We start from the raw sequence: 26,002 nt of genomic DNA on the forward strand, positions 1-26,002 counted from the left end.
TGCCTCAGTTGTATTTTCACTCGAGTGTGTTTTGAACGTGTTGTTCCTTTGTTGGGTTTCATTGTAGTCTCTTTCATTTCCTCTTTATCTTTTTTTTCCCTCACACAACACACTGTAAATAGATACATTTTTTTACACCTTTGATTAATGAAAACAACAACTTCACTTTATTTGGCTTTTGTAAGAAAATATTTAACACAGCTCATTCCAACAGGGGTTTATAATGGTGTGAATATTAGGGATGCACTTATCCAACCTTTTTTACTGATAGAGGACCGTTCCGACGCCATTTAAATATTGTTTTGTTGATATCCAAGAATACAAATTGACTGATTTGCTATTTATTGGTAAATAACAAGAAACTGGACCAACATAAGTTAAAAGATTTAGGGTCAACTTTGACCTTGGGCGCTAACAATTGAGGTCAAGATCCATAAAGTTTTTACTGATTTGGTGTGACCTTGACGTCGACCCCCTTGGCGTCCATGCTGGATTTGCTTTACTCCACTAATGATCTAGAAGATGTAGAACAACAAAGAACAAGACTGAAGAGATTGACTCTTGGGACTGGATCGCAATCTGATCCAGACATTGGATCGGTGCATCCCGAGTAGCTGGAAAACTGCTGAGCTGTGAAAATTCCCCCTTATTTATCCTTCCCTCCCCAAAAAATACCAAAGCAAAAGCACCTTTTACAGTACCAGGCTGTCGTGCTTATTTTTGCACAGTTTCTCCATAGTAGGGGTTATTGTATATGAAAAGTGCTGAACAGTAGCTTTTCATTTTGATCAGCTGAAGTTGATTAAAAAGAAGAAAAAAATATGTATTTTTGCCACAAAGGTGTCCAGAGGGTACTAAATTAGAGTTTCTTATTAGAAATGATTAATGTTCTGATTTTTTTTTTTAATCTCTGTCTAGGTGGACTTTGCCTTCACTGTCTGGCAGAGTTTTCCAGAGCGAATTGTCGGATACCCCGCCCGCAGCCACTTCTGGGACAGCAACAAGGAGCGCTGGGGCTACACCTCCAAATGGACCAACGACTATTCGATGGTCCTGACTGGGGCTGCCATCTATCACAGGTGCACTTCAGTCTGTTAAACTAAACGCTTCCTTCTCAAGCAGCTGTTTACCTCCATGTCCTTTGATTCTCCTCACTCTCGCTCCGTTCTCCTTCCGTTACACGAGGCTCGGTGTTGCTCTGCTCTGCTCTCCAGTGTTCGGTTGTCTTTCTTTTGATGCGGCGCTTTGATGCGGTGATCTGTAGATTATGAAAGTAGATGTGATGTTCAGTGTGGCGCAGCCTCGGGAAACCAGTGTTTTGACACGGAGTATGTTTTATCCCCAAAAAATGTCAATTTGTCTGCCGCGCAGCCCTCGATAGTTCCCGCGTTTAGTTCGACTACAGTCCTGTCAGCTTCAATATGGCTTCACTCAGCTGTGATGGGAGCAGTCCATTAAGCTTAAGTCAGCCAATCACCGCAGCCGAACGCTTAATCACTTTCAATAAGTCACTCGTTCAATCCATCCAAGAGCTTCAACAGCGATGGTGCGGCCTTTAATGTGAAATATTCACTTTTTATATTTAATTTAAGCTGTCAGCACAACCGGCTTTAAACCTTTGAAGCTCTAACACTGTTTATTTAGAAGTTTTTAAAGCATTACTTTTAAAATAAGAGCTTCAGTAGAATTAAGACTATTAAGGATTTAAGTGCCACTGGTTTCAATCTGGGAGCCTCTAAATACTCTTCTTCCTGTCCTCTCAGGTATTATCACTTCCTGTACACCAACTACTTGCCCACCAGCCTGAAGAGCATGGTGGACCAGTTAGCCAACTGTGAGGACATCCTGATGAACTTCCTGGTCTCTGCTGTCACCAAGCTGCCGCCCATCAAGGTCACACAGAAGAAACAGTACAAGGAGACCATGATGGGACAGGTAAGAGGGCAGCAGCTGTGACCACTACACCACACCGCATGTGGAAGTATGAATACTTATAATGCTTAGATCCATCTCTTTGTTGCACTTGGAGAGCTTATTAGCATTGGGGGAAAAGAAGAGGATAACGGCCGGTCGAGAAAACTGGTTTGCATCTCATTACTGGATGTGACTGAGCCCGTAACAATTTACAATGCTGGATACAGAGCAGCCTTATTATACGGACCTCTTTGAATTTGTCCTTCTTTTCATGAGCCGTGATTCATGCTGAAGCCAGTGTTGTTTTCTTCCCTTCATGAGTGTGTCATGGCCTTTCAGCTGGAGCGAAGCCGTGCTGCTTTATGAACAGCATGAATTATTCTCTTTAAAAATCCTCTGGTATGGGCCACGGAAAAAAACAAAGAAAAAAAAAACAGGGCAAGTCATAACGGCACACAGACAAAAGCACAGAAAGGAGTCGTGTCGGTCCCGAAGCCTTGCGTCACGCTTTCTCATCGGGCTCCGGCCTGTCAAATATGACGGAGCTGACGATTTATTGAGAGAAGCTGACATCAGTCATCGTTCAGTGATGGCTTTCTCTTGTTACTACAACGAAAGTTTGACCATGATTGAGTCAAAGAGCTTCTTTTTGTTTAGTGTACGTCTAAAATCCCTGCTTGTTAATGATCGTGGTCCGAATACGCTGACTGAAAAGTGGATTGAAACTAGTTTAACATAAGAGTTTCAGTATTGGAGTATTTAGTCAGTTATGGACAGATACTTAACCTTCACATATTCAAACCCCAGCAAATGAGGATCTGACCCGCCAACCTTCCGACTGGTGGCCGACCACGCTACTTCCTGAGCCATGGCTACCCCAGTTAGCTTTTTATTCTTTTAGCGGTCAATCAAAAAATTTGGGTGGGAAGCTCATCTTGTAAGGTTGCCGGTTTGATCCCCAGCTCTGTCTGTCTTAGTCGTTGTGTCCTTGGGCAAGACACTTCACCTACCACCTACTGATGGCCAGAGGGGCCGATGGCGTGATATGGCAGCCTCGCTTCTGTCAGTCAGGGCAGATACAGGGCAGCTGTAGCTACAACTGTAGCTGCCTCCACCAGTGTGTGAATGTGAGAGTGAATGAATAGTGGAATTGTAAAGCGCTCGAAAAGTGCTATATAAATGCAATCCATTGTATTATTATGTATTATTGTTATTTCCTGTTATTATCAGGAGGGTTTATGTAAAAATACAGGAGTCCGCCTGGATACCGGTGACAAAAAGTGCGTCATTACTAAATGGACCGGTTCACATATTGTGCTTTCCTATTCTACTGGAGCACTTGAAGCACTTTTATACAACATGTTTCATTCATCCGTTGACACACATTCACTTTTTTCTACTGAGTGTGAATCTAACATTCACACTCAGTGGCTTTCCCAAGGACACTTTGGGAAGCAGACTGGAGCAGCCAGGGATTAAACTACAAACTTCCCGATTAGCAATGACCTGCTCTCCCTCCTGAGCTACAGCCAACCATTAAGAAGAGGAATTCAAGGCTCCGATCATTTCAAGCGCTGCATAGTATAAATATAACATGTGCATGTCCACATGCGATTATAATCCCGGCTTTATCCGCCATGCTGGCTAGAATGGAATAATGCAGACATAAGAGAAATGCAGCCATCCTCGGTCATGCTCATGCATATGACATGAACTGTGGCAAAATTAAAAAGTAAAGTAGTTCCTTCTTTCTCTGCCTCACTCATACATCATAGATTTGGTCTCATAAACTCTTGCACACTTGCAAAATATTGTTTTAAAGGGGTCCTACTGCGGTCATTTCCATACTTTTCATCCTTGCTTGGAATGATTTACAGTTAAAATATTCCACATTTATAAGATTTAGAGGAGTTTGACGTCTATGCTTTGGCTCACAGGGATTACCCGAACGTATTCTGAGCTCATTATTTGGCCATGTTTAATATAATTATTCACTGCTGTAACAGGACACATATGACAGAAACTACGGAAAAGCATCTCAGAGGCTCTTTTAAGATGCTACCACTGATATTTTATAAAGATCTGCAAAACTGGATTTTGTTCCAAAACACAGTCGACTTGTAATTAGTTTTTTTTTTTTATCTTCCCCCAGGATCTGCATCTGTTACTGAAAACTCTAACTTTTCTTCTTTTTGTTTTTCCTCCTCTTCTCCATTCCCTCCAGTCTTCAAGGGCTTCTCGCTGGGCTGACCCAGACCACTTCGCCCAGCGGCAGACCTGCATGAACAAGTTCGCCAGCTGGTTTGGCGCCATGCCACTGGTCCATTCCCAGATGAGACTGGACCCCGTCCTGTTTAAGGACCAGGTCTCTATCCTCCGCAAGAAATACAGGGACATCGAGAGGCTCTGACAAGACCGCCGCCCCCTCGGGGGAGACCCTACGCAGGGGGAAAGAGACTCTGTGGAGATTAGGAGTCATCAGAGTACAGGGGGATGGACAGGGAGAGACACAGGTCTGTCTTCCACTCAGCACATTGCCAATGACCAGAGCGCCGCTGCTGGAAAGACTCGATGAGGAAAGGGATAAACGGGAAACGAGCGTATGCCGTTTGGGTGTGAAAAAAGCAAAGAGAGTACACAAACTGACGGGCTTACCAAACAGTACTGTGTGTTTCACACATGTGCAAACACGCAGCACGCACTACTGACGACAAGAACTCTTGGATAGAATATTTTTTGTATGACACGGACGAGGACGACATCGTCTGTCCTGCTCTTTCGGCACACGCGCGGGGCGATGGTAGAAGACGGGAAGGTGTTTGTGATCTCAAACCTGGCAACCCAACCTGTCGTCCCAAGCAACCTTCCCTACTCTGGATCAGGACATAATACTGGACTCATTACCAAACTCCTGCTTTGTAAACCCATGAATATTTTCTTGCTCCGAGTTAAAAAACAAACATTGTCCAACCTGTTCTTTTTTTTTAGCAGCCATTACTTCCTAATATTCTCAGCAGTTGACAAACACCCCGCGTCTCCTACCCTTGGCTCGTTCCTTTATGAGTTGATCTGGCTTTTATAATGGTCTATCTGCTCCCGTGTTATCACGAAGATAAGTTAGGAAAACATCTCATTTCATGTCCCATTTTCCTCTCGTACTCGCCACAGCAGTTGTACTTTTCTCATCTTTTTTCCCCACTTACTTTCATCATCTTTTATCCCCTCCCTCCTCCCTTCAGACTCTCTGCTCTCCCTCTTGTCCGTGTATGTGTGTGTGTGTGTGTTGTGTGTGCAGACCCTTGAAAAGTTGGCTCATCCAACCATAAGCCCGAGCGGAGTACATTTTCCCTCCGTTGGAATGAGCGAAATGAACATTTCTGGATGAAATGGAGCAGAACGTTGCATTCTAACCCAAACTTTTTTTTTCTCCTCCCCCTCTTCTCTCTCCCTCCCACCCCTCTTCCTGCATGGTCTCTGAGCAACCATCCTTACTGTGGAGGGGTCTTTAGTGACCAGCATCGTTTCAGAGGACAGATTTTTAACGCTGAGCGCATCAGTGCCATTCTGACATCAGGGTCTGCCTTTAAAGTTGTTTATTGCACATCACGTTGCCTACATCAGTTTGAGATGCTCTTGTGTTGAAATATTGTAATCGCCACTTTAATGTGTCTCTCCTGGCGCCCTGATAATTTTTATTTTTATTTTTTTCCCACCCCCCCCCCCCCCCGTGACATATCCAAGGACCTCGGAGCCATTAAATTGACAAAAGGTTTTCTCCTCCATTTGTCAGGCAGAGATACGTTTAGGCTTCAATTAGGTATTTCGTTTGAAGTGCTGTTTTATTCCCAGGGGACACGCTGTTGATGAAACACCAAACATTATGGAGCATAGCGTTTGCGAAAACAGTGACCGGCAAACACGACCTGCTGTCTAATGCGATCCTTGGGATGACAGCTTTTTCCCCCTTGGCACACACCACCTGCATCAGTGTGTGTGTGAGAGAGACGGTGGCCACGCTCGGTGTCTTTTCTATGCCTGACACTTTTTTGCACCTTAAATGATCTTATTGGTATCGGACAACCAGATCAAAATGCTTAAATAACTAGATATCTTGACCTTTAATTGATCATTTTTAAAGACAGGCTGTCAGGGGAAGAAAAAATAAAGGTGGCTGGCTCATAGCTGAGCTGCTATTTGCTGTCATTAGGTCTGCATGCAGCGTGCAGGCGGGAGCACAGGCGGTCCAGTCACACATTTAGTTTGCAGACACTTGAATGAAAGCAGCATGCTTTTAGTGGCCTTTTCTGTCAGACAGGCATTCAGCATAATGTCTCAGCCAAAGCTGCTCAGCGTGTTAATCAGTTAGCTGTCACTGACATCGTCAACATCAGTGTCACACATTCAGTGGCTGCTTTAGATTCATTTTTTTTTCTTTCTTCACACTTTGTTTTTATTTTCGCTTGACAAAGAGTTGATGTAAAATGTATCGTAAAGCCTTCGCTGTTTCAACAAAGGGGACAGACGTGCTTTGAAGTGCCATATCCAAATGTTACTATAGCAGAGCTGCTCTGTTTCCGCGAGTCATATCAAACCCAGCAGGACTAACTTGTGTTGTTTTGTTTTTTTGTTCATTTTTTTTTTTTCTGCCCCAATCATGTCACTGTTTTGAATATCGCTGTTTGTGCTTGTACTCTGAAACTTTGAAACTTGGAGTCGTTTCCCGGGAGATTCGTCGTCAGTGTAACAACGTCGATACTTTGCGATTCTGGGAAAATCATGCTCCTCGCACGGTCTGCATCTGGCCTCTATTTCATCTTCAAAAGAATCATATTGTTTCAATCCATATCAAGCCTTTTATGTCTGATTGTCAGAGTTACTGCTGTTGATTGTCTCAAGACAACCACATTCCCCAGCTTTGCAAATAATCCACACACACTAAAAAAAAACCATCCCACCACCTATTTCAAATCCCTGGTCTCAGCACTGTACATAGACATATTTATTTTTTGAAAAGGAAAAAAAAAACAAGACTGTGTACGATTTGAGATGACGCGGCGAGAACATTGAGACCGATCCTGCATCGCTGAGGGGAGTAAGTGGTATTTATTCAGTTTATTTTCTACACGCTGTGCACATTAATCCACACAGATGCCGATATACAGCTCGTATTATGTCGCACTCTGCATCGGTTTTCCAGGGGAAGCATCTATCACACTCTTTCTAATACAGAGCTCCCCAAGTGAGATAACATTTCCAGAGTCGCCGTAGTGGAGTTTTAACTCCTGGAAAAGATTGCATACACCAGTGATCCAGAATTGGATTGGGCCGCTCCATCTTGGCTCTCTGCGGGAGTGAAATTGTAAAGTCCCAATAAAGACTACGCCAACTGACACGTGGAAAATAATAAGCAGCTGGGGCCCCCCCACCCCTCTCTCTCCTGCACCAGATGGAAACATTTTCACATTCTGCCGCAACATCTTCCCCTCATGCATTACAGTAATGCGTCTGAGGCTGTGACACAGTGGTTTAAATTGTCTTTGTCGCAGCTTGGGGCTCAAGTCGTAGCTCGCAAAACAGAAACTGAAGTGTATCTACAGTCTTTCAATTCCAGAGCTCAGTCAGAGTGTGATGGATGTGAGTCGGGGCCCTCGGGAGAAAAAAAGCAACTAAACTTCGTATCCCCTTAAAATGCCTCCGTCATTTGATCAGGGAAACATTATGCAAGTTATCATCTTGAGCTTCAACGCAGATGGAAGAAGGTTTACCCAAAACGTGCCAGGCGGTTGGCGTGTGCGCTGGAAACCGGTCTGCTCTCGATTTGATTTGTGCCTTTTTATCAACATGCGAGTTCCTGACATGCTGAGCACTGTCTGTCCCAGACTTGTTATTTCCAGTAGACGGGCAGCAATAGCACCATGTGCGGAGGACTCATATCCCTGCCTTCATACACTGGATGAGTCACAGTTTCCATTCTCTTGTTTTGAAGCCCCATTTTCATTGTTGTGTTCGGACACTGTTGCTAAGGCGACAACGCATGACCACTTCCTGTTTCTGATTATTTATCAGTGATTGACTGTATTACGCGAGCAATCAGCAGTAGTGTCTGTTGATCTGTAAGGACTTGGTCAAGCCCAGCTGTCCTGATGCCTTCTCCTCCCTCCTACCTTGTAATTAAGAGAAGACTTTTATAGAGGTCACAGATTAAATAGAATAAATTCCAATTTTGTAAGAATGATTTATAAAAAAAAAAATAAACTCATATTTGATGGTAACTGCATCTCTGTGCCTTTATTTTTGTTTCCTTTTTAATTTTGCTTTAAAGAACGTGATGATTTGCCTCACATGGACCAGTTCTGTTTCCTCACTGTGCTCCAAATCTTCACCTGCAAGTGCAACAGGGAAAAGCATACAGTACATGACAGACTAAGCAAATGACATGTACTAAAAGAGAAAAAAATGTGTGAGGCTATTCGGAAAAACTGGATATAAGTAGGAAAGTGTTGACAGTTGTCACAATCCGGTAGGTGAAAGAGGCAGCAAACTGAAATGTCAACCAATGCCAACGCCTCCGACAACCATGATGGTTGAACTATCTACTATCACAGAGGGCAAAATGCAACACAATGAGATCCACATACCAGAAACTCAAACAAGGACAGATAAGGAACTAGAAACTGGCAGTATGGTGGTTCCACTCCCACCAAGGCCACCCAAATCACCAGACTCAACACCAAAACACACAGTGGTGATGAACCCAGAATTCCAGAGTGGCCACAACCTACAGCAAAGACCAAAATGCAGTGGGCACCAACTAGAAACATAGAAGAAGGCCTCCACTGGAGCCTGAAGCACATACGCACGCACGCACAAAATGGTGACAAATTATTTCGAAAAGCCTCCTATGAAGAAGATCTGATAGCTTTTTGGTATACCGAGGTTCTACTTTTCCAGTTACACGAGGTGCTGACTCCTCCATACAAGCTCCTTCAAGCAAAGTTGGGGTTAAAAAAGCATCAGTCTTTATCCATGGTATCCAAATGTAACAATAAGGCTTAACTAAGCATAATCCTGTATTTTATACTGGAAGAGTCACTCTGAATCAATACAAAGCTGTTCTGAGTGGTCACCTTTACCCTATGACGAAACACTTCAATCAGCCAAAGAATAGTACATAAAGAAAAAATGTAACTTGTAATTTATGGCCTACACAAAAAATATGGGATTATCTTTTGAATGAATGTTCATTGCACCAGTTAAATTCCCGGGACTTGGGAGAAACAATGCCAATACTCCGTGATCCAAAACGTACCACAAAATAGCCGAGTCTAAAGTTGGAGCCACAGATGTGGGCTAACACAAGAAATTCCTCACAAATTTCTTCCAGAGGAATGTATCCCAACTTCTGCTCATTAAGCTAAGCAAAGTTCAGTCTTAAAACATTTTGAAATGTGGGGTGGGTCCCTAAAGGCACCACGGAAGAAATGAAATGGCTGTGGATCAGTATCAAAACCACTGAAAATGATATGACATTTTCAGTGATCCTTGACCTTTTTGAGTGGAAGTGGAAAGAAGGAAACGTTGGGTTTTTCTTTAATATGTCATCCATCTGCAGTTGAAAACCCAAATAGAGTCGTGTGCAGTTTTCACAGGACCGTATGCAGTTTAGTTCTCTGAGGTTTACTTTAGTTTATGCGCAGCTCTCTAAAGGGCCAACCACAGCATTTTATTCAGGTTGACATCTGGAGTTTGGACCATTGCAACTCCTTGATTTTCTTTTTGAGCTGTTCTTTTGTACCCAAAAAGTTGATTCTGTTCATTTTGGGGGGGATTTCCTTACCTGGATGATTGACCACACATCAAGACTGTTCTGTTGTAGATTCCATGCTGTGTTTGGGCCATTGTCCTGTTACATTACACAATTTGGACTAAACTTTAGCTGTCGGGAAAGATTGCCTCAACTTTGACTGTGGATCACTGTGGGATACAGAGGAGTTCATGGTCGGTTCAGTGGCTGTAAAGGAGCCCAGATCATCAGCTCTCCACCTCAGTGCTTCACAGCTTATATGAGGTCTTTGTGCTGATATGTTCTTTGGCTTTTACTACTGACAATGCTGTGCTTTGGTGCCAAACGGCTCCATTTAAGTCTTGTCTGTCCAAATGACGTCATTTTAGAGAGAACCCTTCCAAACTAGCCATACTTTTTTGAATTGTACTGTCATGACCTTAGCATCTAACATGTTCACTGAGGCCTGTAGCTTTTGTTGTCTCTCAGCATTGTATGGTCTGACCTTGGGGTGAATTTGCTGGAACCTCCACTGGGAATCCTGTGGTGTTATGTTAACACACACCTGAATACTTTAGACCCGCAAACTTCCAAAACCTCTTTTACAGAGGTGCTCACAGTTAGTCAAGTCATTTTGATTAGCAGCACCTCGATGCTTTAATTCCTCTGGAAGACAAAAAGGTTTACTTTTCATCTTCCAGACAGGAAGGACGTAATAAAGGATATTATATGTCCCAGTGTCTGAGGATTCATTTTTCCCGAACAGACGCTGCAACAACACTGATGATTTGTTTGTGCTTGCTTTTGTGCACACGTTGTCAACAGCCGAGTGCAACCCTGCACATTTTTTTTATTAATTTCATCATCTGTGACAGAGTGTGCACGGACAAGTACACAGGCCCTGACCTCTGCCTCAGCTGAATGTGAACACACTCCATTTGTACAGTAATAATAGTCCCTCAATGCTGCGTTGCCCTCTGCGATATAATAACCACCCCGGTTTTAGACCACTGAGGAGGGGTTCATTAGTCACTACTCAGAGCATTGATTCCCCCCCCCACCCCCCCACAATGCTGAAAGCCTTCTCACTGCTCCAAAGCTGCATCTGTCCTTCTGCATCTCCCTGAGGACAATAGCCTCATAACACATCTAAGATACGACCCCAGCTTTGTTCTGAATTATTAAAAGCACCCATATCAGACACTGATATTCTCATGCATATCTGTGACCTGACAGCAGTGCCGTATTTGTGTGTGTGTGTGTGTGTGGATTTGTTGCCACGAACATGTACTCAGATTTAGGCTCATGTTTCATGTTTGGTTGAATAAGGCCCTTTGTGAGTTCTTCTCCCTCTCCTCTCACTGCGTCTTTCTTTTCTGATCTATAAATGAGGCTTTTTTAAACTGAGGCTGGAATCACAGGACACCAACAGAGACCAAAAAGCTCTGACGAGTTGATGTGGCGCTCCTCTTATCAGAGCAGGGCCTTTATTTATCAAGCATCTCACAGTAAGAAATCACTTCTAATTGGCCGAAATTTTTTAAGAGTGACGCGCTTTAAGCTTCTAAGAAGAAAAACCCACATTATATGAAATGGCTCTTATCTTCTCTAATATTTATGAGAGATTGAGACGTGCAAACATGTTTGGACTCACAAGCAGATGGTGTTCAGGCTGAAACGTGCGTTTGAGGCACATGTCATTAATGACTTAAAGCTTATTAAAATGAGGAATTCTTTTATGGACTTTGTGGGAGATTCAGCATTCAGTGAATGCAGCTTTGATTCGATTCCAATCACAACCGGTGTTTTTGTTATTTTCCTGGTGCAGCTTTGCGGATATTTTTGTTATTTCCAAACTCTTTGGAGCGAATTAACAAAAAACGAGCTGCATGATTTTTTTTTAAGAGTGGTGATGTAAAGAAGTTTAACGAAATTAAATTACACTGAGATATTGTAAGAAAAGAAAAGAAGTGCAATTTCAACAGCAAAAATGCTGCTCTATTACCAGAATGGGAAAAAATCTATCAGCACTGTAAGAAATACTGTAATTGATCAAATTACAGTTAAAACACTAAAATTTATGCCCTTGTTCGCATTTTCCAAAGATGTGCGCACGTGCAGAGGGCCGGATTGGACTCTTATACGGGCTGATTCTGGTCCCTGGGCCTTTTGTTTGAGACCTCTGGTTTGGAGTTACTGACAGCTGACCTTTACCTAAGATGTAGTTATATTGAGTGACATTTTTCCAACAGTGGGTAGATGAGCTATAATTGGCCTCACCTGTAATAATTCACCAGATGATTTGAAATATCAACTGGACTTTTATAAAGAGGAGAAATTCTGTCTTCAATAAAGACACAGTAAAAGCACGCTGCGGTCCAGTGATTGGACCAGACTGCATATAAAAAGAAGTGATGTAGCCTCCGGGTCTGATAAGTGAAGCAAATGCCTAAGTGCCTTTGGATCTGCATTCCCCCTAATGACAGGCAAAGGATGCAGCGGTTAGCACTGCCACCTCGCAGCAAGAAGGTCCCAGGTTTGATTCCACTGGTCGACCGGGTCGTTTCTATGTGCTTTGATGTTCTTCCTGTTTCTGCGTGATTCCCTTTAGTTTCCTCACACGTATGTTAGGTTAACTGGTGAATCTTAATCAGCTGTAGGTGTGAATGATTCATTTTTCTGTGTTAAACCTTTGATGAACTGGTGACCTAAAAGCTGAGAGTGCTCTCCTGGAAGATCTCATCATACTAAGAGATCTTTAAGATTCAACAGGGTTTGATTATTTAAGACTTTGTATGTGATAAGAAGGATTTTAAATTCAATCCTGGATTTAACAGGGAGCCAGTGAAACTGGGCAAAACAGTGCAGATGAAAGAAAGCAGTCTTACATACTTGTTATATATGTATTGAATGACATCTCCTGATTACTGGAGGCAAAGGTAATGCTATCCATAGTAAGCATCTTATTACATACACCACATTTCTAAGGTTTTAGGGCCAAATATAATGACCTCACTCTTGTCTGAACTGTAAAGGTGGTTAGCGCTGTTGCCTCGCAGTAAGAAGGTACTGGGTTCAAATCCACCATCTGGCCGGGGCCTTCCTATGTCAAGTTGTCTCTGTCTGTACTCTGGCTTCCTCACCCAGTTCAAAGACATGCAGTTTGTGGGATTAGGTTAACTGGTGGTTCTAAATTACCTACAGGTGTGAATGGCTGTCTGTCTCTCTGTGACAGCCCTACAGGCAGTGTATCCTGCTCTATGGCAGCTGGGGTCAACTTCAACAATGCAGGAAATTAGAGCTCACCCAGGCCTTTAAGAAATGCCTTTAGTTTAACCAACTGATTTGAGTGACTGCATGGATAAATAAAGCTGGGATTCATCTGATTAGCCATGAAAATGGATGTTGTGTTTTGTAATACTACCACTTAAGAGAAGTATGTACAATATAAAAATTAAAGGTCCCAGCACAGAACCCTGAGGAACTCCATGACTAGCTGTGTGAGAAAGATTCCCCATTTACATCCACAAACTGGTATCAAATGCTGTAATGAGGTCCAGCAGAAGCACACAAATGAGAGTGTGAGGAGGATCCATTAGTAACCTTCAGTTGTGCTTCCCTCAGTGTTAAAACAGCAACACTGTGGGAAATGCTTAATGAAAATACAGATTAAACACATAAACCAAAAAAAAGAGTGATTAAAAAAATAAAATCACAGGAAGATTTAGTTCAGTTGTTATAGGATTACAGATGTAAATAAGCTGTTTTACTAAAATCTTGTTTGTACACTTGGCATACTAATGTTCTTGAACATGTGTTGTCCCCATTACTTACAAGAAAATGAAAATTGGAACCAGATAATCGGTTGGATTAAAATACAAGCTAACATCCACTTTAAAAAGATCAACATATTCACAATAAAACTCGTGATTTTGCCACAGTGTTTTTTCTTATTGAAGTTCTCAGGTACAATATACATTTGTAACATAGGTATGTAACACAATATAAGGATTAAATAGAATATGTCAATTTCTCTACAAGCATAAACCCTCTATTGAGCTAGCAGCTACAGACAGATAAAACATTAACTCTTCAGATTAACTGAGAGAAGGAAAAAAAATGCTGATTGTAATGTTGAATGTCGAGGTAGACAGAATATTTTCTGCCATGCTGATGACACCGGTGCCCTCCATCCCCTGGCTCCTCCATGGGATGTCTTGCCCTCATTTGTCTCCTCTCGTGTATCCTCTATTCTTTAATGTCTTCTTTTAGAAGCCTTTTGATATTGCTAAAGTACCACTTCCTTCTGTAAAGCACTGCTTCAGCCAGTCTGTGGTAACCTGTCATACATCCCCATCACCAATCCATTATCTGTAGTCCATGTGTACCTGTGGATGTCCTACATACAAGGTGCAATCAAAAAAAATCTGAGATTGTGCCTGTTGAGAAAGAATCGACTGAGACATTGATTATGTGAATGTGAACGGGTGATTGAATTAACTTTTGTGAGTCGGGGGTCATTGATATTTTTGTATCCACGTGCAGGTGCACATTTATGCCGTGAAACAGGCCCAGTGTCTCAGAGTCTGCAAGCAGATCTATCAACAGACTCTAGAATGAGCCAAAATCTGTCTCGCAGATCATCGATTTTAGTTGGCTGTTTTGCTTTGCCTTAACAACTAAACAGGTTGTTTTTGCAGGAGAAGAACCTAAAGTGCCAAAGCATGAAGTGCAGAACAAAGAGCATGCTTTGCATTGTTTTCTTCAACATTCAGTGTGTGCACTGTGAATTCATCCACAGTGTCAAACTGTCAATGAGGTCTGCAGCAACGTCCTGAGGGAGAAGATTCAACCAACACAAACTTTGGCACGACGGCAGCTCGGTGGTTCGTGGTGACATCGCACAGGTTCTTTGGCCACACTGACACACCCACTACCCACCCTATGCCTCGTGTTGTTGCTGAACAAGTAAGTCCCTACAAGCTGTTTGCTTAGATCATCCTTGCTCACAAAATGAGCTTCATATTAAAACAGCTGTTATTTGGAAGCTGTGGATCAGATGCAGCCTGTCCTAAAGACTACTTTAAAGATTTTATAGATACCGTCTCTAAACTTTCTGATTGCACCTTGTACACGTGTGTTTGTGTGTGTGGCTCAGCTCCTGACAGCCAGCATGGAGTTGATCTCCCAGATGAGGTTGCGGAGTTGGTCCATGATCTGTTTCAGGTGCTGGTTCTTCTGCTTCAGCTTCTGTAGGAAAAACGTAGAAAAGAGACGGGAAAAAAGCACGTTTTAGATACAAAAGCAATAATAACTACAAATGTGAGAGCAGTTTGGTTACTGAAAAAAAGGCCTGCTTAAACAGTGTAAAACCAACGAAGCAATTATATATACACACAAATAATTACAGATTTGTTTGCAGCTACTACACACAACAACACAAACCCTCCTGATTCATACCATTTACTATAACACTGTAAATCCTTGTAACATAAATTACTTAACAAACGCTACTGAAGAAAAATACATTCCAGATGTGATCTCGCTCCTAATGACGCTGCCACTTTGCCGTTAGAAAACAAGCAGGTTCTAACCACAAAGTCTGGCTCGACAAATATTTTCGAAATTAGTATTAGTCAGTTATTCTGAAGGCAAATAAAATGTTAAAATACGCACACACACACAACTTTTGACTGGGAAAGGCTTTTAGTGGGGACACTGATGATACTTGGGCTGGTGTCAAAATTCACTGCCAGATTTGGGAGTGGTTTAGAAAAACGTCACGGTAAAAGGCGCAGGATTACGTCACTTATTCCTCCGTTCTACAGGGCTCAATTGTTCCTACAAAATGAGTCACATGGTGGCAATGTGCAGCTTGTTCCTTAATTAAGATAAACAACCCGCTTTAACCCTCGAGGGGCTTAGTTTGTATTTTACTGGTTCCTCCAAAAATCTGCACCGTAAGACACAAGCAGGTTGCGGATATAATTTTTTTAAGCACGCCATGCTTCGGTGAACTCAAAATAACATTATCAATAATTTAAATGGTAGAAAGTGAATTTCCAATATTTTATTCATTTTTCAATGAAATAAAGTGTTTTGTTTCTTCAAACTTGGCCTCTGACAAACAAAAGTACAACTGAGTGCTTTTCTGGTTGTTTGTATGTGGTGAAACCCTAGAGCATAGGTGTCAAACCCTGGCCCGCGGGCCAAATTTGGCCCGCAGCCTAATTACATTTGGCCCGCGAAGCCATACCAAATTACTATTAGAGCTGGCCTACTGGTATTATACAGCTAATATATATATTGTTTAGTATTAAGCTTTGCTTGTTCCATATTCAGTTTTTCAGCTTGTTTGAGTCCATAAGAAAAGATTCATTCTTATCTAGAGGAAGATTTTTTTTTAAAATAAATATTAATGTTAGCCCGTGACTTTTTTCCAGTTTTGAATTTTGGCCCACTGTGTATTTGAGTTTGACACCCCTGCCCTAGAGGGTTAATTCGAGTCAATCGTTTATCCACCATCCTGCTGCTATAAATGATCGGCAAAATAAAAAATGTGCATTGCTCTGCAGCTGAAGATTGTCTCCAACAATGAACCATTTAATCCCCGTCTGTCATAAACTACGGAGCCCCCACCTTTTGGTTAAAAATGATCCTTGCTGTACTTAAACATTTTGGTGGTTTTAATCTTAATCTTATTAAGAAAAACAGTGCCAATATCTAGCAGGCATCACGTTTACCTTGTTCAACATCTTACTTTAGTGTATTAACATGCTCACATTTACTAATTAGCATCAGTTCCTTTGTGAAGCTGAGTGGTGTAGGTAATCAACATCTGATTGTGAGAATTCGTCCTGGATTGTGGAGAAAAATCAGCACTAAATGCAACTGCCTGTTTCCTGAGCTGCGCAGAATAAGAAGCTTGTTTTTCACCTGAAAAGCAGTTAAGTCACTACAACTCTACACTATATGGTGTAATCTGTGGAATCTCAGTCCACGAGGGCCGGTGTCCCTGCAGGTTTTAGATCTCACCTTGGGTCAACACACCTGAATCACATGATTAGTTCATTACCTGCCTCTGGAGAACTTCAGGACATGTTGAGGAGGGAATTTAGCCATTTAAATCAGCTGTGTTGGTTCAAGGACACATCTAAAACCTGCAGGGACACCGGCCCTCGAGGCCTGGAGTTGCCCACCCTTGGCTTAGACCCAGCAGTGCGTCGGTTTAAGCCGAGTGAGCTACCAGGCTGAAAATATACTGGCAGAAAACCTGAGAAAAAACACAAAACTCACAAAATGTCACTTTCATTGAGTGAAAATAAAACTGTGGTCAAGATGAAACCAACAAATAATTCAACAACCATGTAACGGAAGCAAATTCACAAACCAACTTATGTTGGGGTGTCCAACTCCAGGCCTCAAGGGCCGGAGTCCTGCAGGTTTTAGATCTCACCCTGGTCAACACACCTGAATCACATGATTAGTTCATTACCAGACCTCTGGAGACCTTCAAGACATGTTGAGGAGGTAATTTAGCCATTTAAATCATTTATCTCACTGCTTGATCTAAAACTCAAATATTCAAAAGGTTTCAACAAAGCTGTGAGGCTGAAAAATGAAGCCAAAAAGTGCAGTCTCTGTAAAGGCCACACGAGGCTGGCTCCAGTCCTCACGGACTCCCCTGTTAAAGCTTCCAGCAGTAATGGCATTTCATTTCTGACTTTCTGCTTTTGTTCAGATTAGTTTCCTGTCAGAAACCAGACTGGAAAATCAACACAGGGTTGGACCATCAGGGGTGGACAAATATTAATAATATTCCTAAGGGGCTACAAGGGAAACTGGGACTCTTGCGGAGGGCCATCCCAACGGACTAAATTCACCTTAATATTAATTTTTATCTCTTTATCTTTTTCTGATCTGCTACTGGTACGAGTAAATGTTAGAATTAGACCCCAGTTGAGGTCCCTTGAGGAAATTAGCTGCAGAGCGTTGTGAATGGACTGAACATGTGAAATGTGTTTTGTTTTCCTCTTTCTGAAATGTGTATGGCAGGAGGCTTAATAAAAGCTTCAAAGCCACATTTAACTCCAGGTATTTCTCCCGCACACAATAAACAAAGTTTCCTCACCTGCCTGCTGACATCTCTCCCAAACACTCCCTGCTTCAGCTCACTTCATCAATCCTCGCCCCACTAATCGCTAAACCAACACACACATCTGGCCTGCTTCGGGAGGGTACCGGTACATCACAGAGCAGCAAACAACACAATCTCCCAGTTAGTCACTCAGGGTTTTGTTCGCTGATTGCCTCTAAATGCCGCACCAAGATCTCTAAGTCAACAGCTGCCATGGACTGAAGTGCCTCATTGCCCAAGCTTTATACATAAACAAATAATAGCTCCTGAGCTGCTGTTGCTGGAGAGCCAGAAGAATAAAAGTGAGTACAGCTGCCAAATGTGCGCTGCCTTTTGAAAAAAATAACTCTGCCATTTGGAGGTTTGGGCAAATCAAGCAGCAGCAGTACATCACAGCGACTCGCTCAGCCGCTTCTCCTCTGATAGATATCCAGAGTGAGTGAGGGGGAGAGAAAGAGGAGAGCTCCTTCACTCAGGAGCTACTGTATCTGCAGTGCAGTGAAATCTATTAAGATTAAATCCATCTCACTCTCTCGCTAACACTCCTTTAGCCATGACTAATTACCAGCCATTTTTGCAGCGCAGATAACACCTTGAGCAATCGATTTCACACAGCTCTTTTAATATCAACTGTTTAGCTGATTGTCCTTGAAGATATTCCACAGTGGAACATTTGGAAGCCTTCCAGTCTTTCTCCCCCTCACTCTTCCCCTCTCTCTGGGGGGCTCTAAAAGCATCTCAAGCTCTCTTACTCCATCCTACCTTCTATCTCTCCAACTTACACTTTGAGTCTTAAGTGTGTGTGTGTGTGAGAAGATGGCAGTGAGTGTGTATTAAAAGGGATATGCCTCATTAATCTGACAAGCAAGTCTTGAAATAACTCGGTCATTTACGTATTAATGAGACGATACCCAGTCTTTGTAATCTCCCTCCAAGAATACAACGTTGCTCCCCTTTTTTTAAAAAAAAGTGAAACACTTTTTGCTCCATGAAGCTTTAAAAAAGGAGCTGCACTCAGAAATATGTTTTTCATCTCGCTTTTTAAGAATAAAACAGCCACATATGGCTTCAAAGATGCATTTTTTGTCTTCACTTTTGAATACAGACTCTTCCACAAAATTGTGCCCTGTGCTTTCTTTGAAAGCAGGCAATAAAATTATACATTTTTCACAGTGGAAATAAGACTATAGAGGCAGCAAAGCCTTCACAGCACATTTATTATAAAAGGCTCGCTGGCATATCTTGATATATGAATAACAAGACTGCTATTATCACAGTAATGATTCGGCAACCTCAGGGAGATATAATTCCATTCATAACCTCATAATTAGCGGAACTCTAATCCTTCACACCTATAATGCAATATTTGGAGAAAGGGTTTACAATAGGGAACAAAGCAGGATGGAGCTCTGAACTGTCTCCTCTTTGTCTGAATTACCAGGCTTTTTGCACACACTTCAGGAATCCAGCAAATACGCTCCCTCGTTTCTCTATGTTCGGACCCACAATAATGTTCTGATGTCCTTTCAATCCACAGCAAGAGCACTGACAGGCCATCGCCCGCTGCAGGGTGGCCAGTCAACAACTTGTGAAAGTAAACAAGAAACCACTGTCTGAGTCCTGTCTCCAAGGGCCTCCTGCAGACTGGCAGACTTCCTACCTGCTTCGTATAACCTGGAAACGCTGGTAGTAGTCTGCGGCTTCGTGGAGGAAAGAGCTCAAAAGAACAGCGACCTGAGATAGAAACTGTGATTGGCACACCCAGAGAGAAGCAGCGAGATGAGGGGAGTGAAAATAATGGTCCAGAACAAGTGTTTAGGTTGTGATGTGTGCGTGTGTGTGTGTACATGGAAAGGGTGGGAGGATAAGGGTGTGTTTGTGTGCATCAGTCTCTGTCGTGCAGGTGATTTATCCACAGTTTTTACTGCTTTTACTTAGAATGCATTTCTTATTAGAAGGTACCACAAAGCATGGACGTTAAAAATCAGAATCAAGACATTTGTGGTTTGCAGAAATCAATGATTCAAAAGTAGAACGCAAGTCACGCTGTTACGTTAAAAAAAAGGCTTTTACTTTATCTGCTGCGCGGACAGAAAGCCACTGCAGCCGCGATCACCGTTTATCACAGAAGCTCGGTGCTGTTTGCAGGTTCTGTATTTGAACATATTAACACTGCAGCCAAAGCCATGTAACAACCGCCTCATCTTACTGCATATAAAGGGGAATATGGCAGAGGTTGACAGGTTTTAGATTTGGAAAAAGAGTGAATCAATACTCAGTAAAGGTCAAATAAATATGATTTTTATAGAGAGAATAAAGTCAGGTCAGTGCATCGCTAGTATGGGTACCCAACTGAGTGAATTTGTTAGTGTGTGTGTGTGGAATCTGAGAGTAGGAAGAGAAGGTCATGCTAATGTCCAACTGCAGGACGCTCTCAGGTGCACTTGCAGAACATCTGGGCAGAGGACAGGCCGGGGTGAGATGTGTTTTTCAAAGCACAGGCAAGTTGCACGCAGAATGAGCCTTGTAAACAAGTCACATGGACTCTCAGAGCTGCTTATCGGACACAGTTTTGGGAACACATCATCTAAAGAGATTAAACATTTTGGCAGCAGTGGGAGAAATCCAATTCCCATCCCTGTAACCTCCACTAAGTATGAAAGACATGTCAGAGTACCTGTCTGTGTTGTACTTTACCTCTGAATTATACACAGTAATAACAAATTTCTATTTTAAAAAAAAGAAGAAAAAAACATGCTTATGAAGACAGAGAAACCAGAGCCAAAGAGCAGCGTGACCTTTTTTTTTAAATTTAAATGTTACTATTAAAAAAAACACGAAAGAACAAAAGCATTATTGTATTATATATAATATTAAAGAGTGCAACTTTGTGTGTGCAGGAGTGATATATCTATAATGTAGTATATTAACCTTTACAGGACTGAGTGGAGGACAATACTATAGATGTTTGCTATTAGCTGTTAGCTGAGCTGTTAAATTATTACACACGTCATATTATTGTCTCTTTATGTTGTTTTGTGGGTTATTTCTGTTTACGTTGTGTTTTATTGCGTTTTCGCATTTTTCTATTTGCTGGCATTTCGTTAAGTTCCAATGCGTTTGACCTCCCAGGGCTACTGTATAATATGCTCATGTTCCCTTCTATACTTCAGACACTTCATAAGATTCTCGCCTTGTTCTTTGATATAAAAGTGACACAGATAAGACGAGCAGCTACAGTATCTGTGTCACTGTACGCTGCTGCTCTGTAAAGAAAAAAAAAACATCCTATACATGCTCTAAACCACACACTGATGAGATCCATCAGTATCTGTAGCTTTTATCCAGACAGTATCTGGTGCCTTATTCACCACCAACTTAAAAAAAAAACTACCAGTTTGGATCTCATGGAGAAAATGACCATTGATTATTCAGAGGTCGGCTGAATATGTCTGAAAATGATGAGATGTACAAATAAAGGACACGAAATGGAGAGCGGACACATGAGGTCTTGGTTACCGAGTCATATACAAGTTTGTTTAATGGATGAAGGATATTTCTCTGTCTCTTCCATCCCTGTCTGCCTTTCTCTGATTTCCTACATCACGCTCCCCATCTGCCCCACTCGTCCAAACTAGATCAAAGCTGCTGTCCCCGGTAGACGAGTGAAAGACAGAAGTAAAAGGGGAGGAAAAAAATGAATTTTTCATCGAAATCACTACATTAAAATTCAGTTCCACTGAAACTTTGCCACAAGAGAAGCTCTAACGACTATATCTGTGTGTCATGTCAAGACAGATTCTGACTCAGGCCACCAAAGGACATTCCCTGACCTGAAATCCATTAGTGACAAATATATTCATACATTCACATCAGTGTAGGCCCACTGGAGATTGCTTTCGATTAAAGTGAATAGCTTTCCGCACCTTCAATACGGCATTCACCAACAGTCAGGCGCAACAACTCAGCACAAAACCTAAATCTGTAAACACTCGGGATTTGTCGAATGTAGGCCATCAAACAACAGGGCGTCTCCAGGGTTATCGAGCTTGATAATTGCCATCTCTATATGAATTAATTCTGCTGCATTATTTCTGTGTTAAAGCTGACTGGGGAGGGGTTATTTTTATCCCTTAGACATTACAGAAAAATCAAGCTAATCTGACAATTATATTACTGTGTGAATAGGATGAAGTATTCACCTGCTTTTTAACCATTTACCGTGTTTCATCTGCAATTAAAAACACAACCACCACACTTCTTTGAGCACATTAAAATCTCTTGTGGGCTTTTTGATGAAGGGCCGGAAAGAAAAGACTTCAATTAAAAAAAAATAATACTACACACACACAGAGGAATGTAGCAAGTGAAGCAAAAACCTGCCTTCACTCAGGATTCTTCTGCTAATCCGGCCTGTCGCCGGCAACTCAAATCACAGCTTTTACTCCAATGGATCTGGCTGGGAATTACAAGTGTAAGTGTCTGTGAGTGAGGAGAAGGGATTAGAGAAGAGAAGAGAAGAGAAGAGAAGAGAAGAGAAGAGAAGATGGGAGACATTTTTACCCTTTTTAAACAGTCATATGAATGATTTTTCATAACATATGACCGCTTCTATATCATCATTTGCAACCATTACCATCCACACGCTCAAAATCTTTTGATCTTTTTCATCATGCCTGACATCAGCCATTATAAATCATAAAATAAATTAAAACCTTCAAACACTGTCAGTCCAGCGAGAGAGCAGCAGGTATTCATGCTCTTACTCCTTCGAAAAAATAATGCAAAATCACTTTCTGGGGGTTGTTTTATTTGTTTGTTTGTTTAACCAGAACTGGATGATATTCCAATCATAATTTACTGCCTTCCAAATATATGATTTTCCACTTGGTTTTAAAAAAGAGACTTGTGCTTCCCATCCGGTTGTGCTAACACTGTACTGAGCTTTCACTGCAGACAGGGCTCAGGCAGCTCCTTCACACACCATGAACCAAGTGAGGTAAAGATACAGAAAGGTTTTACTCAAGACTAAGGTGGTTTGGAAGAATCAGTCCAAATGGAGTTTGTGTCAAAGCAGCACTTCAGAACCAACAAACCGTGTGTTTGACTTTGGTCAAAAAACATTCCTTAACAAAAGTGACATTAAATCTAAGCCAAAAGCAGGTATCCTTTTAGGGACCGACTCTAGCATTTCTCAATGTACAACATGTTGACCCGGCAGCAGACGACACACTGTGTGACACTCCAGCCATCTAGAGTAAACTGAGGCTACAATTGACACAAGCCCACCCAAATTAGACAACAGAAGATTAGATAATTATTGCCTGGTCTGATGAGTCTCAATATCTGCTTTTGTTCAGATCCCTTAGTACTAACAGAACATCATTCATGTCCATGCCTTTATGACCACAGTGTACCCATCTTCTACCCAACCAGGTAATGTATCAAAACTCAGGTCATCCCAAACAGCTTTCTTGAACGCAACAGTGACTTCACTGTACTCGAATGGCCTCCACAGGCACCAGATCTCAGTCCCATAGAGCAGCGGTACCGGTCCGTGAGTCGTTTGGTACCGGGCCGCGAGAGTTGAGGCTCAGATGTGAAATGTATGGTTTTCAAGGTTTTTATCGGTTTGCAGCGTTATTTTGTTATCGTTTTTATCGTTAACTCTGTTTTCCTGGGTCTTTTCACGTGTGTTATGAATAAATCTTCTTTTTTTTCGGTACCGGTACTAGTTTTATTTTGTTGTATTTATCCGCGACACCTTAAAGGCCAGTCCGTGAAAATATTGTCGGGTATAAACCGCTCCGGGGCGCAAAAAAGGTTGGGGACCGCTGCCATAGAGCACCTTTGGGATGTGGTGGAACAGAAACTTTGTAAGTCTGTCATGTCAATCTAAAAGTGTTTCTAACCCAGTGCCAACAAGGTGTACCTAATGAAGTGGCCAGCGAGAGCACTGCAAACCTATATAAAGGAAATATAATGATATACCATAATACTGCCAGAATGTTTTTTAAAAAAATTACCAAGATAGCAAAAAATATTTATTTTAAAGCACAGAAAACTAGCAAGTAGGAAGACATAAAGGAAGGGAAAACCCATCTACCTACAAGTTGCTAGCTTACCTAGCATCGGCTAGCCTGCTAGCTCAGAAATTCATCAGCAACACTGGTGTGAAGGCAGTTAGACTGGTGCTTTGTTCTACAGTACTAACCATGCGGTGTCAGGGCGGTGTCAACTAAAGCTTAACACATTAAAAAGTAAGAAGGCACCACCTTGTGGCTATTCAGTAACTGTGATTTATAAAGTAATTATTGACAGCGCTGAAAATTACTATAAATTTTAAAATAAAACAACATAAATCATAAGAAAAATGACCCAAACAGTCTAGCTAGCAGTGGGTTTAGCCAGTCATTGATACACATTCGTCTAATCGCCCAACCCCCAACTCAAAGTGAACAAAAACAGCTTCTGCCTTTTCCACAAGGTTTGCTAAGGCTAAAGCAAACCCCCTGGCTATCCTCAGACAGTGAGATTGAGATTGGGTGCCTGCGCCGGAGTGAAATTTAATTAAATTTTATTATTCATAACAAGCGTGACAGGAAACATGGAGAAGAGCCACAGCTATGTGTAAAGGTGCTCTTTTTCCCCCAGAATCCAGTGATCCCCTAAATTATGTAGAAATTACTCATTTCCTGAAGGAATTGTAACTCTCGTTCAGGAAGAAGAATTAGGACAAAGCAAACTCATGGGGCCAACACTTTTAGCATCGAGAGTGTCTACAGTAAAAGCTTCCAGGCTCTGTTCTTAAAGTGCTATAATCTCTGTCCATGCAGCCATAACGCTGATGAGCATAAAATCTTTTCAGGACCTTCTACTGATTATTTCGCAACCTAACTTTTGCATATTTATTACAAGTGAATGAAAATGGCTTGGGTAATCAATCATTTAGATTGTTCCACAGAATATGCAGCATGAGTAAAAAATAAGCTGCAATGATCTGCAGTCACCAACTCCTTTAAGAACTTAGTTTAAAAGTGGCGCACAGACTAAGTCCACTGGTGATATGTGGCAAACTGCCAGTAACGTGACTGAAAACGTGAGTGTAATAAGGCTATGGGTTGTCCTTTTGATTATATCATTAATCGCTGCATAACTGAAGCCGCAGATTCCTTACCTCACCTTAGAATGTTTAGTAAGGTACGAGAATTTCCCTACACTGTTTTATTGCTGATTGCATTTTATGTGCATAAAAGTAACAAGTCGAGATATTTATTTGTAAAGCCAACAGGAAATTATTCAAGGACTACTTGAAAAATGATACCTTTATCAAAAATGTAGTTTTTAAAAACAGGGTTGTTCAACTTATTTATCTTTTCATGCTTTGTTCAAGATTCCTGTAACATTCAGACAAATACTTTGTTTGAATTCATTACCTAGTAACACAGTTTCTGTTATAGCTGCTTAAATGTGAGTTATATTATATTTCATTTAGACACAGTTAAGTCAAAAGTTACAGCGATTCTTAATCTGTCTGCATTAATTTATTATTTGTGGTATGGGAAGGTCCCAGCAGCAGGACCCCCAGTCTGGAACAGAGCAGGCATCAGTAATAACAGGTAAGGGCTATGCCATATCATCACATTTAATACGATAAACTGTCACATCACAATATCACCGACATAGAAACACCACGCTTTTATTTTCCCCAAAACAATGAGGCAAGCCTAGACATGCTGGAAAGCCAGAGCCCACGTCATCACCTACTAAGGATTTTTTTGTACCTGTAAAGGGAGCTACAAAAAACAAGCTTGTTTTACCACTCAAGGCAAAAGCATAGAATCAAATGCAATAGCTGATAGGTGCACTTCATTTGACAGGTAGAGCAAACAGTGGATGGAAATTACTGACCTTGCTAAAAGAACGGAGTGACCAAAAGGTAGAAAATATTTTTCATTAATCATTTTTTATGTTAATATTGTGGAAGGTTAAGTTACTTTAGTTATTGGTAAACTAAACTATTAAGCAGCTATTTTTAATACTTCTTTTTAAATATTTTCGGAAAGCACTACGTGGGCTCATGCTGTATTACAGTACATAATGCTATAATGCTTCACCTGCTGGCACCTTGTTTCAGTAGATTTATACTTTAAACTCACTGACATCAC

General features: G+C 41.6%; 2 protein-coding genes across 3 annotated transcripts in view; one reads left to right on the forward strand and one right to left on the reverse strand.

The window, feature by feature from the left end:
- ext1b (exostosin glycosyltransferase 1b) overlaps window positions 1-8,180 on the forward strand; it is a 131,699-nt gene extending 123,519 nt beyond the window's left edge. Inside the window, exons 9-11 of the mRNA XM_006794331.3 lie at window positions 919-1,079; window positions 1,764-1,935; window positions 4,139-8,180. Of these exons, the coding sequence (XP_006794394.1) occupies window positions 919-1,079; window positions 1,764-1,935; window positions 4,139-4,324 (519 nt within the window). The 3' untranslated portion in view covers window positions 4,325-8,180. The remainder of the gene's footprint in view (window positions 1-918; window positions 1,080-1,763; window positions 1,936-4,138) is intronic.
- Window positions 8,181-13,627: 5,447 nt separating this feature from the next.
- Window positions 13,628-26,002, reverse strand: part of med30 (mediator complex subunit 30) — a 49,607-nt gene continuing 37,232 nt past the window's right edge. The window contains exons 5-6 of one of the 2 annotated variants that reach the window (XM_087835065.1): window positions 14,864-14,947; window positions 13,628-14,037 (exon numbers count right to left, since the gene is read on the reverse strand). In XM_087835065.1, coding sequence (XP_087691191.1) covers window positions 13,966-14,037; window positions 14,864-14,947 — 156 coding nt within the window. In that variant the 3' untranslated portion in view covers window positions 13,628-13,965. Of the gene's footprint in view, window positions 14,948-26,002 lie in introns of both variants that reach the window. The other variant, XM_006794329.2, reaches the window with a different exon arrangement.

Source organism: Neolamprologus brichardi, chromosome 22 (assembly GCF_056152115.1).
Source record: "Neolamprologus brichardi isolate AB-2024 chromosome 22, ASM5615211v1, whole genome shotgun sequence".
Classification (NCBI taxonomy): domain Eukaryota; kingdom Metazoa; phylum Chordata; class Actinopteri; order Cichliformes; family Cichlidae; genus Neolamprologus; species Neolamprologus brichardi.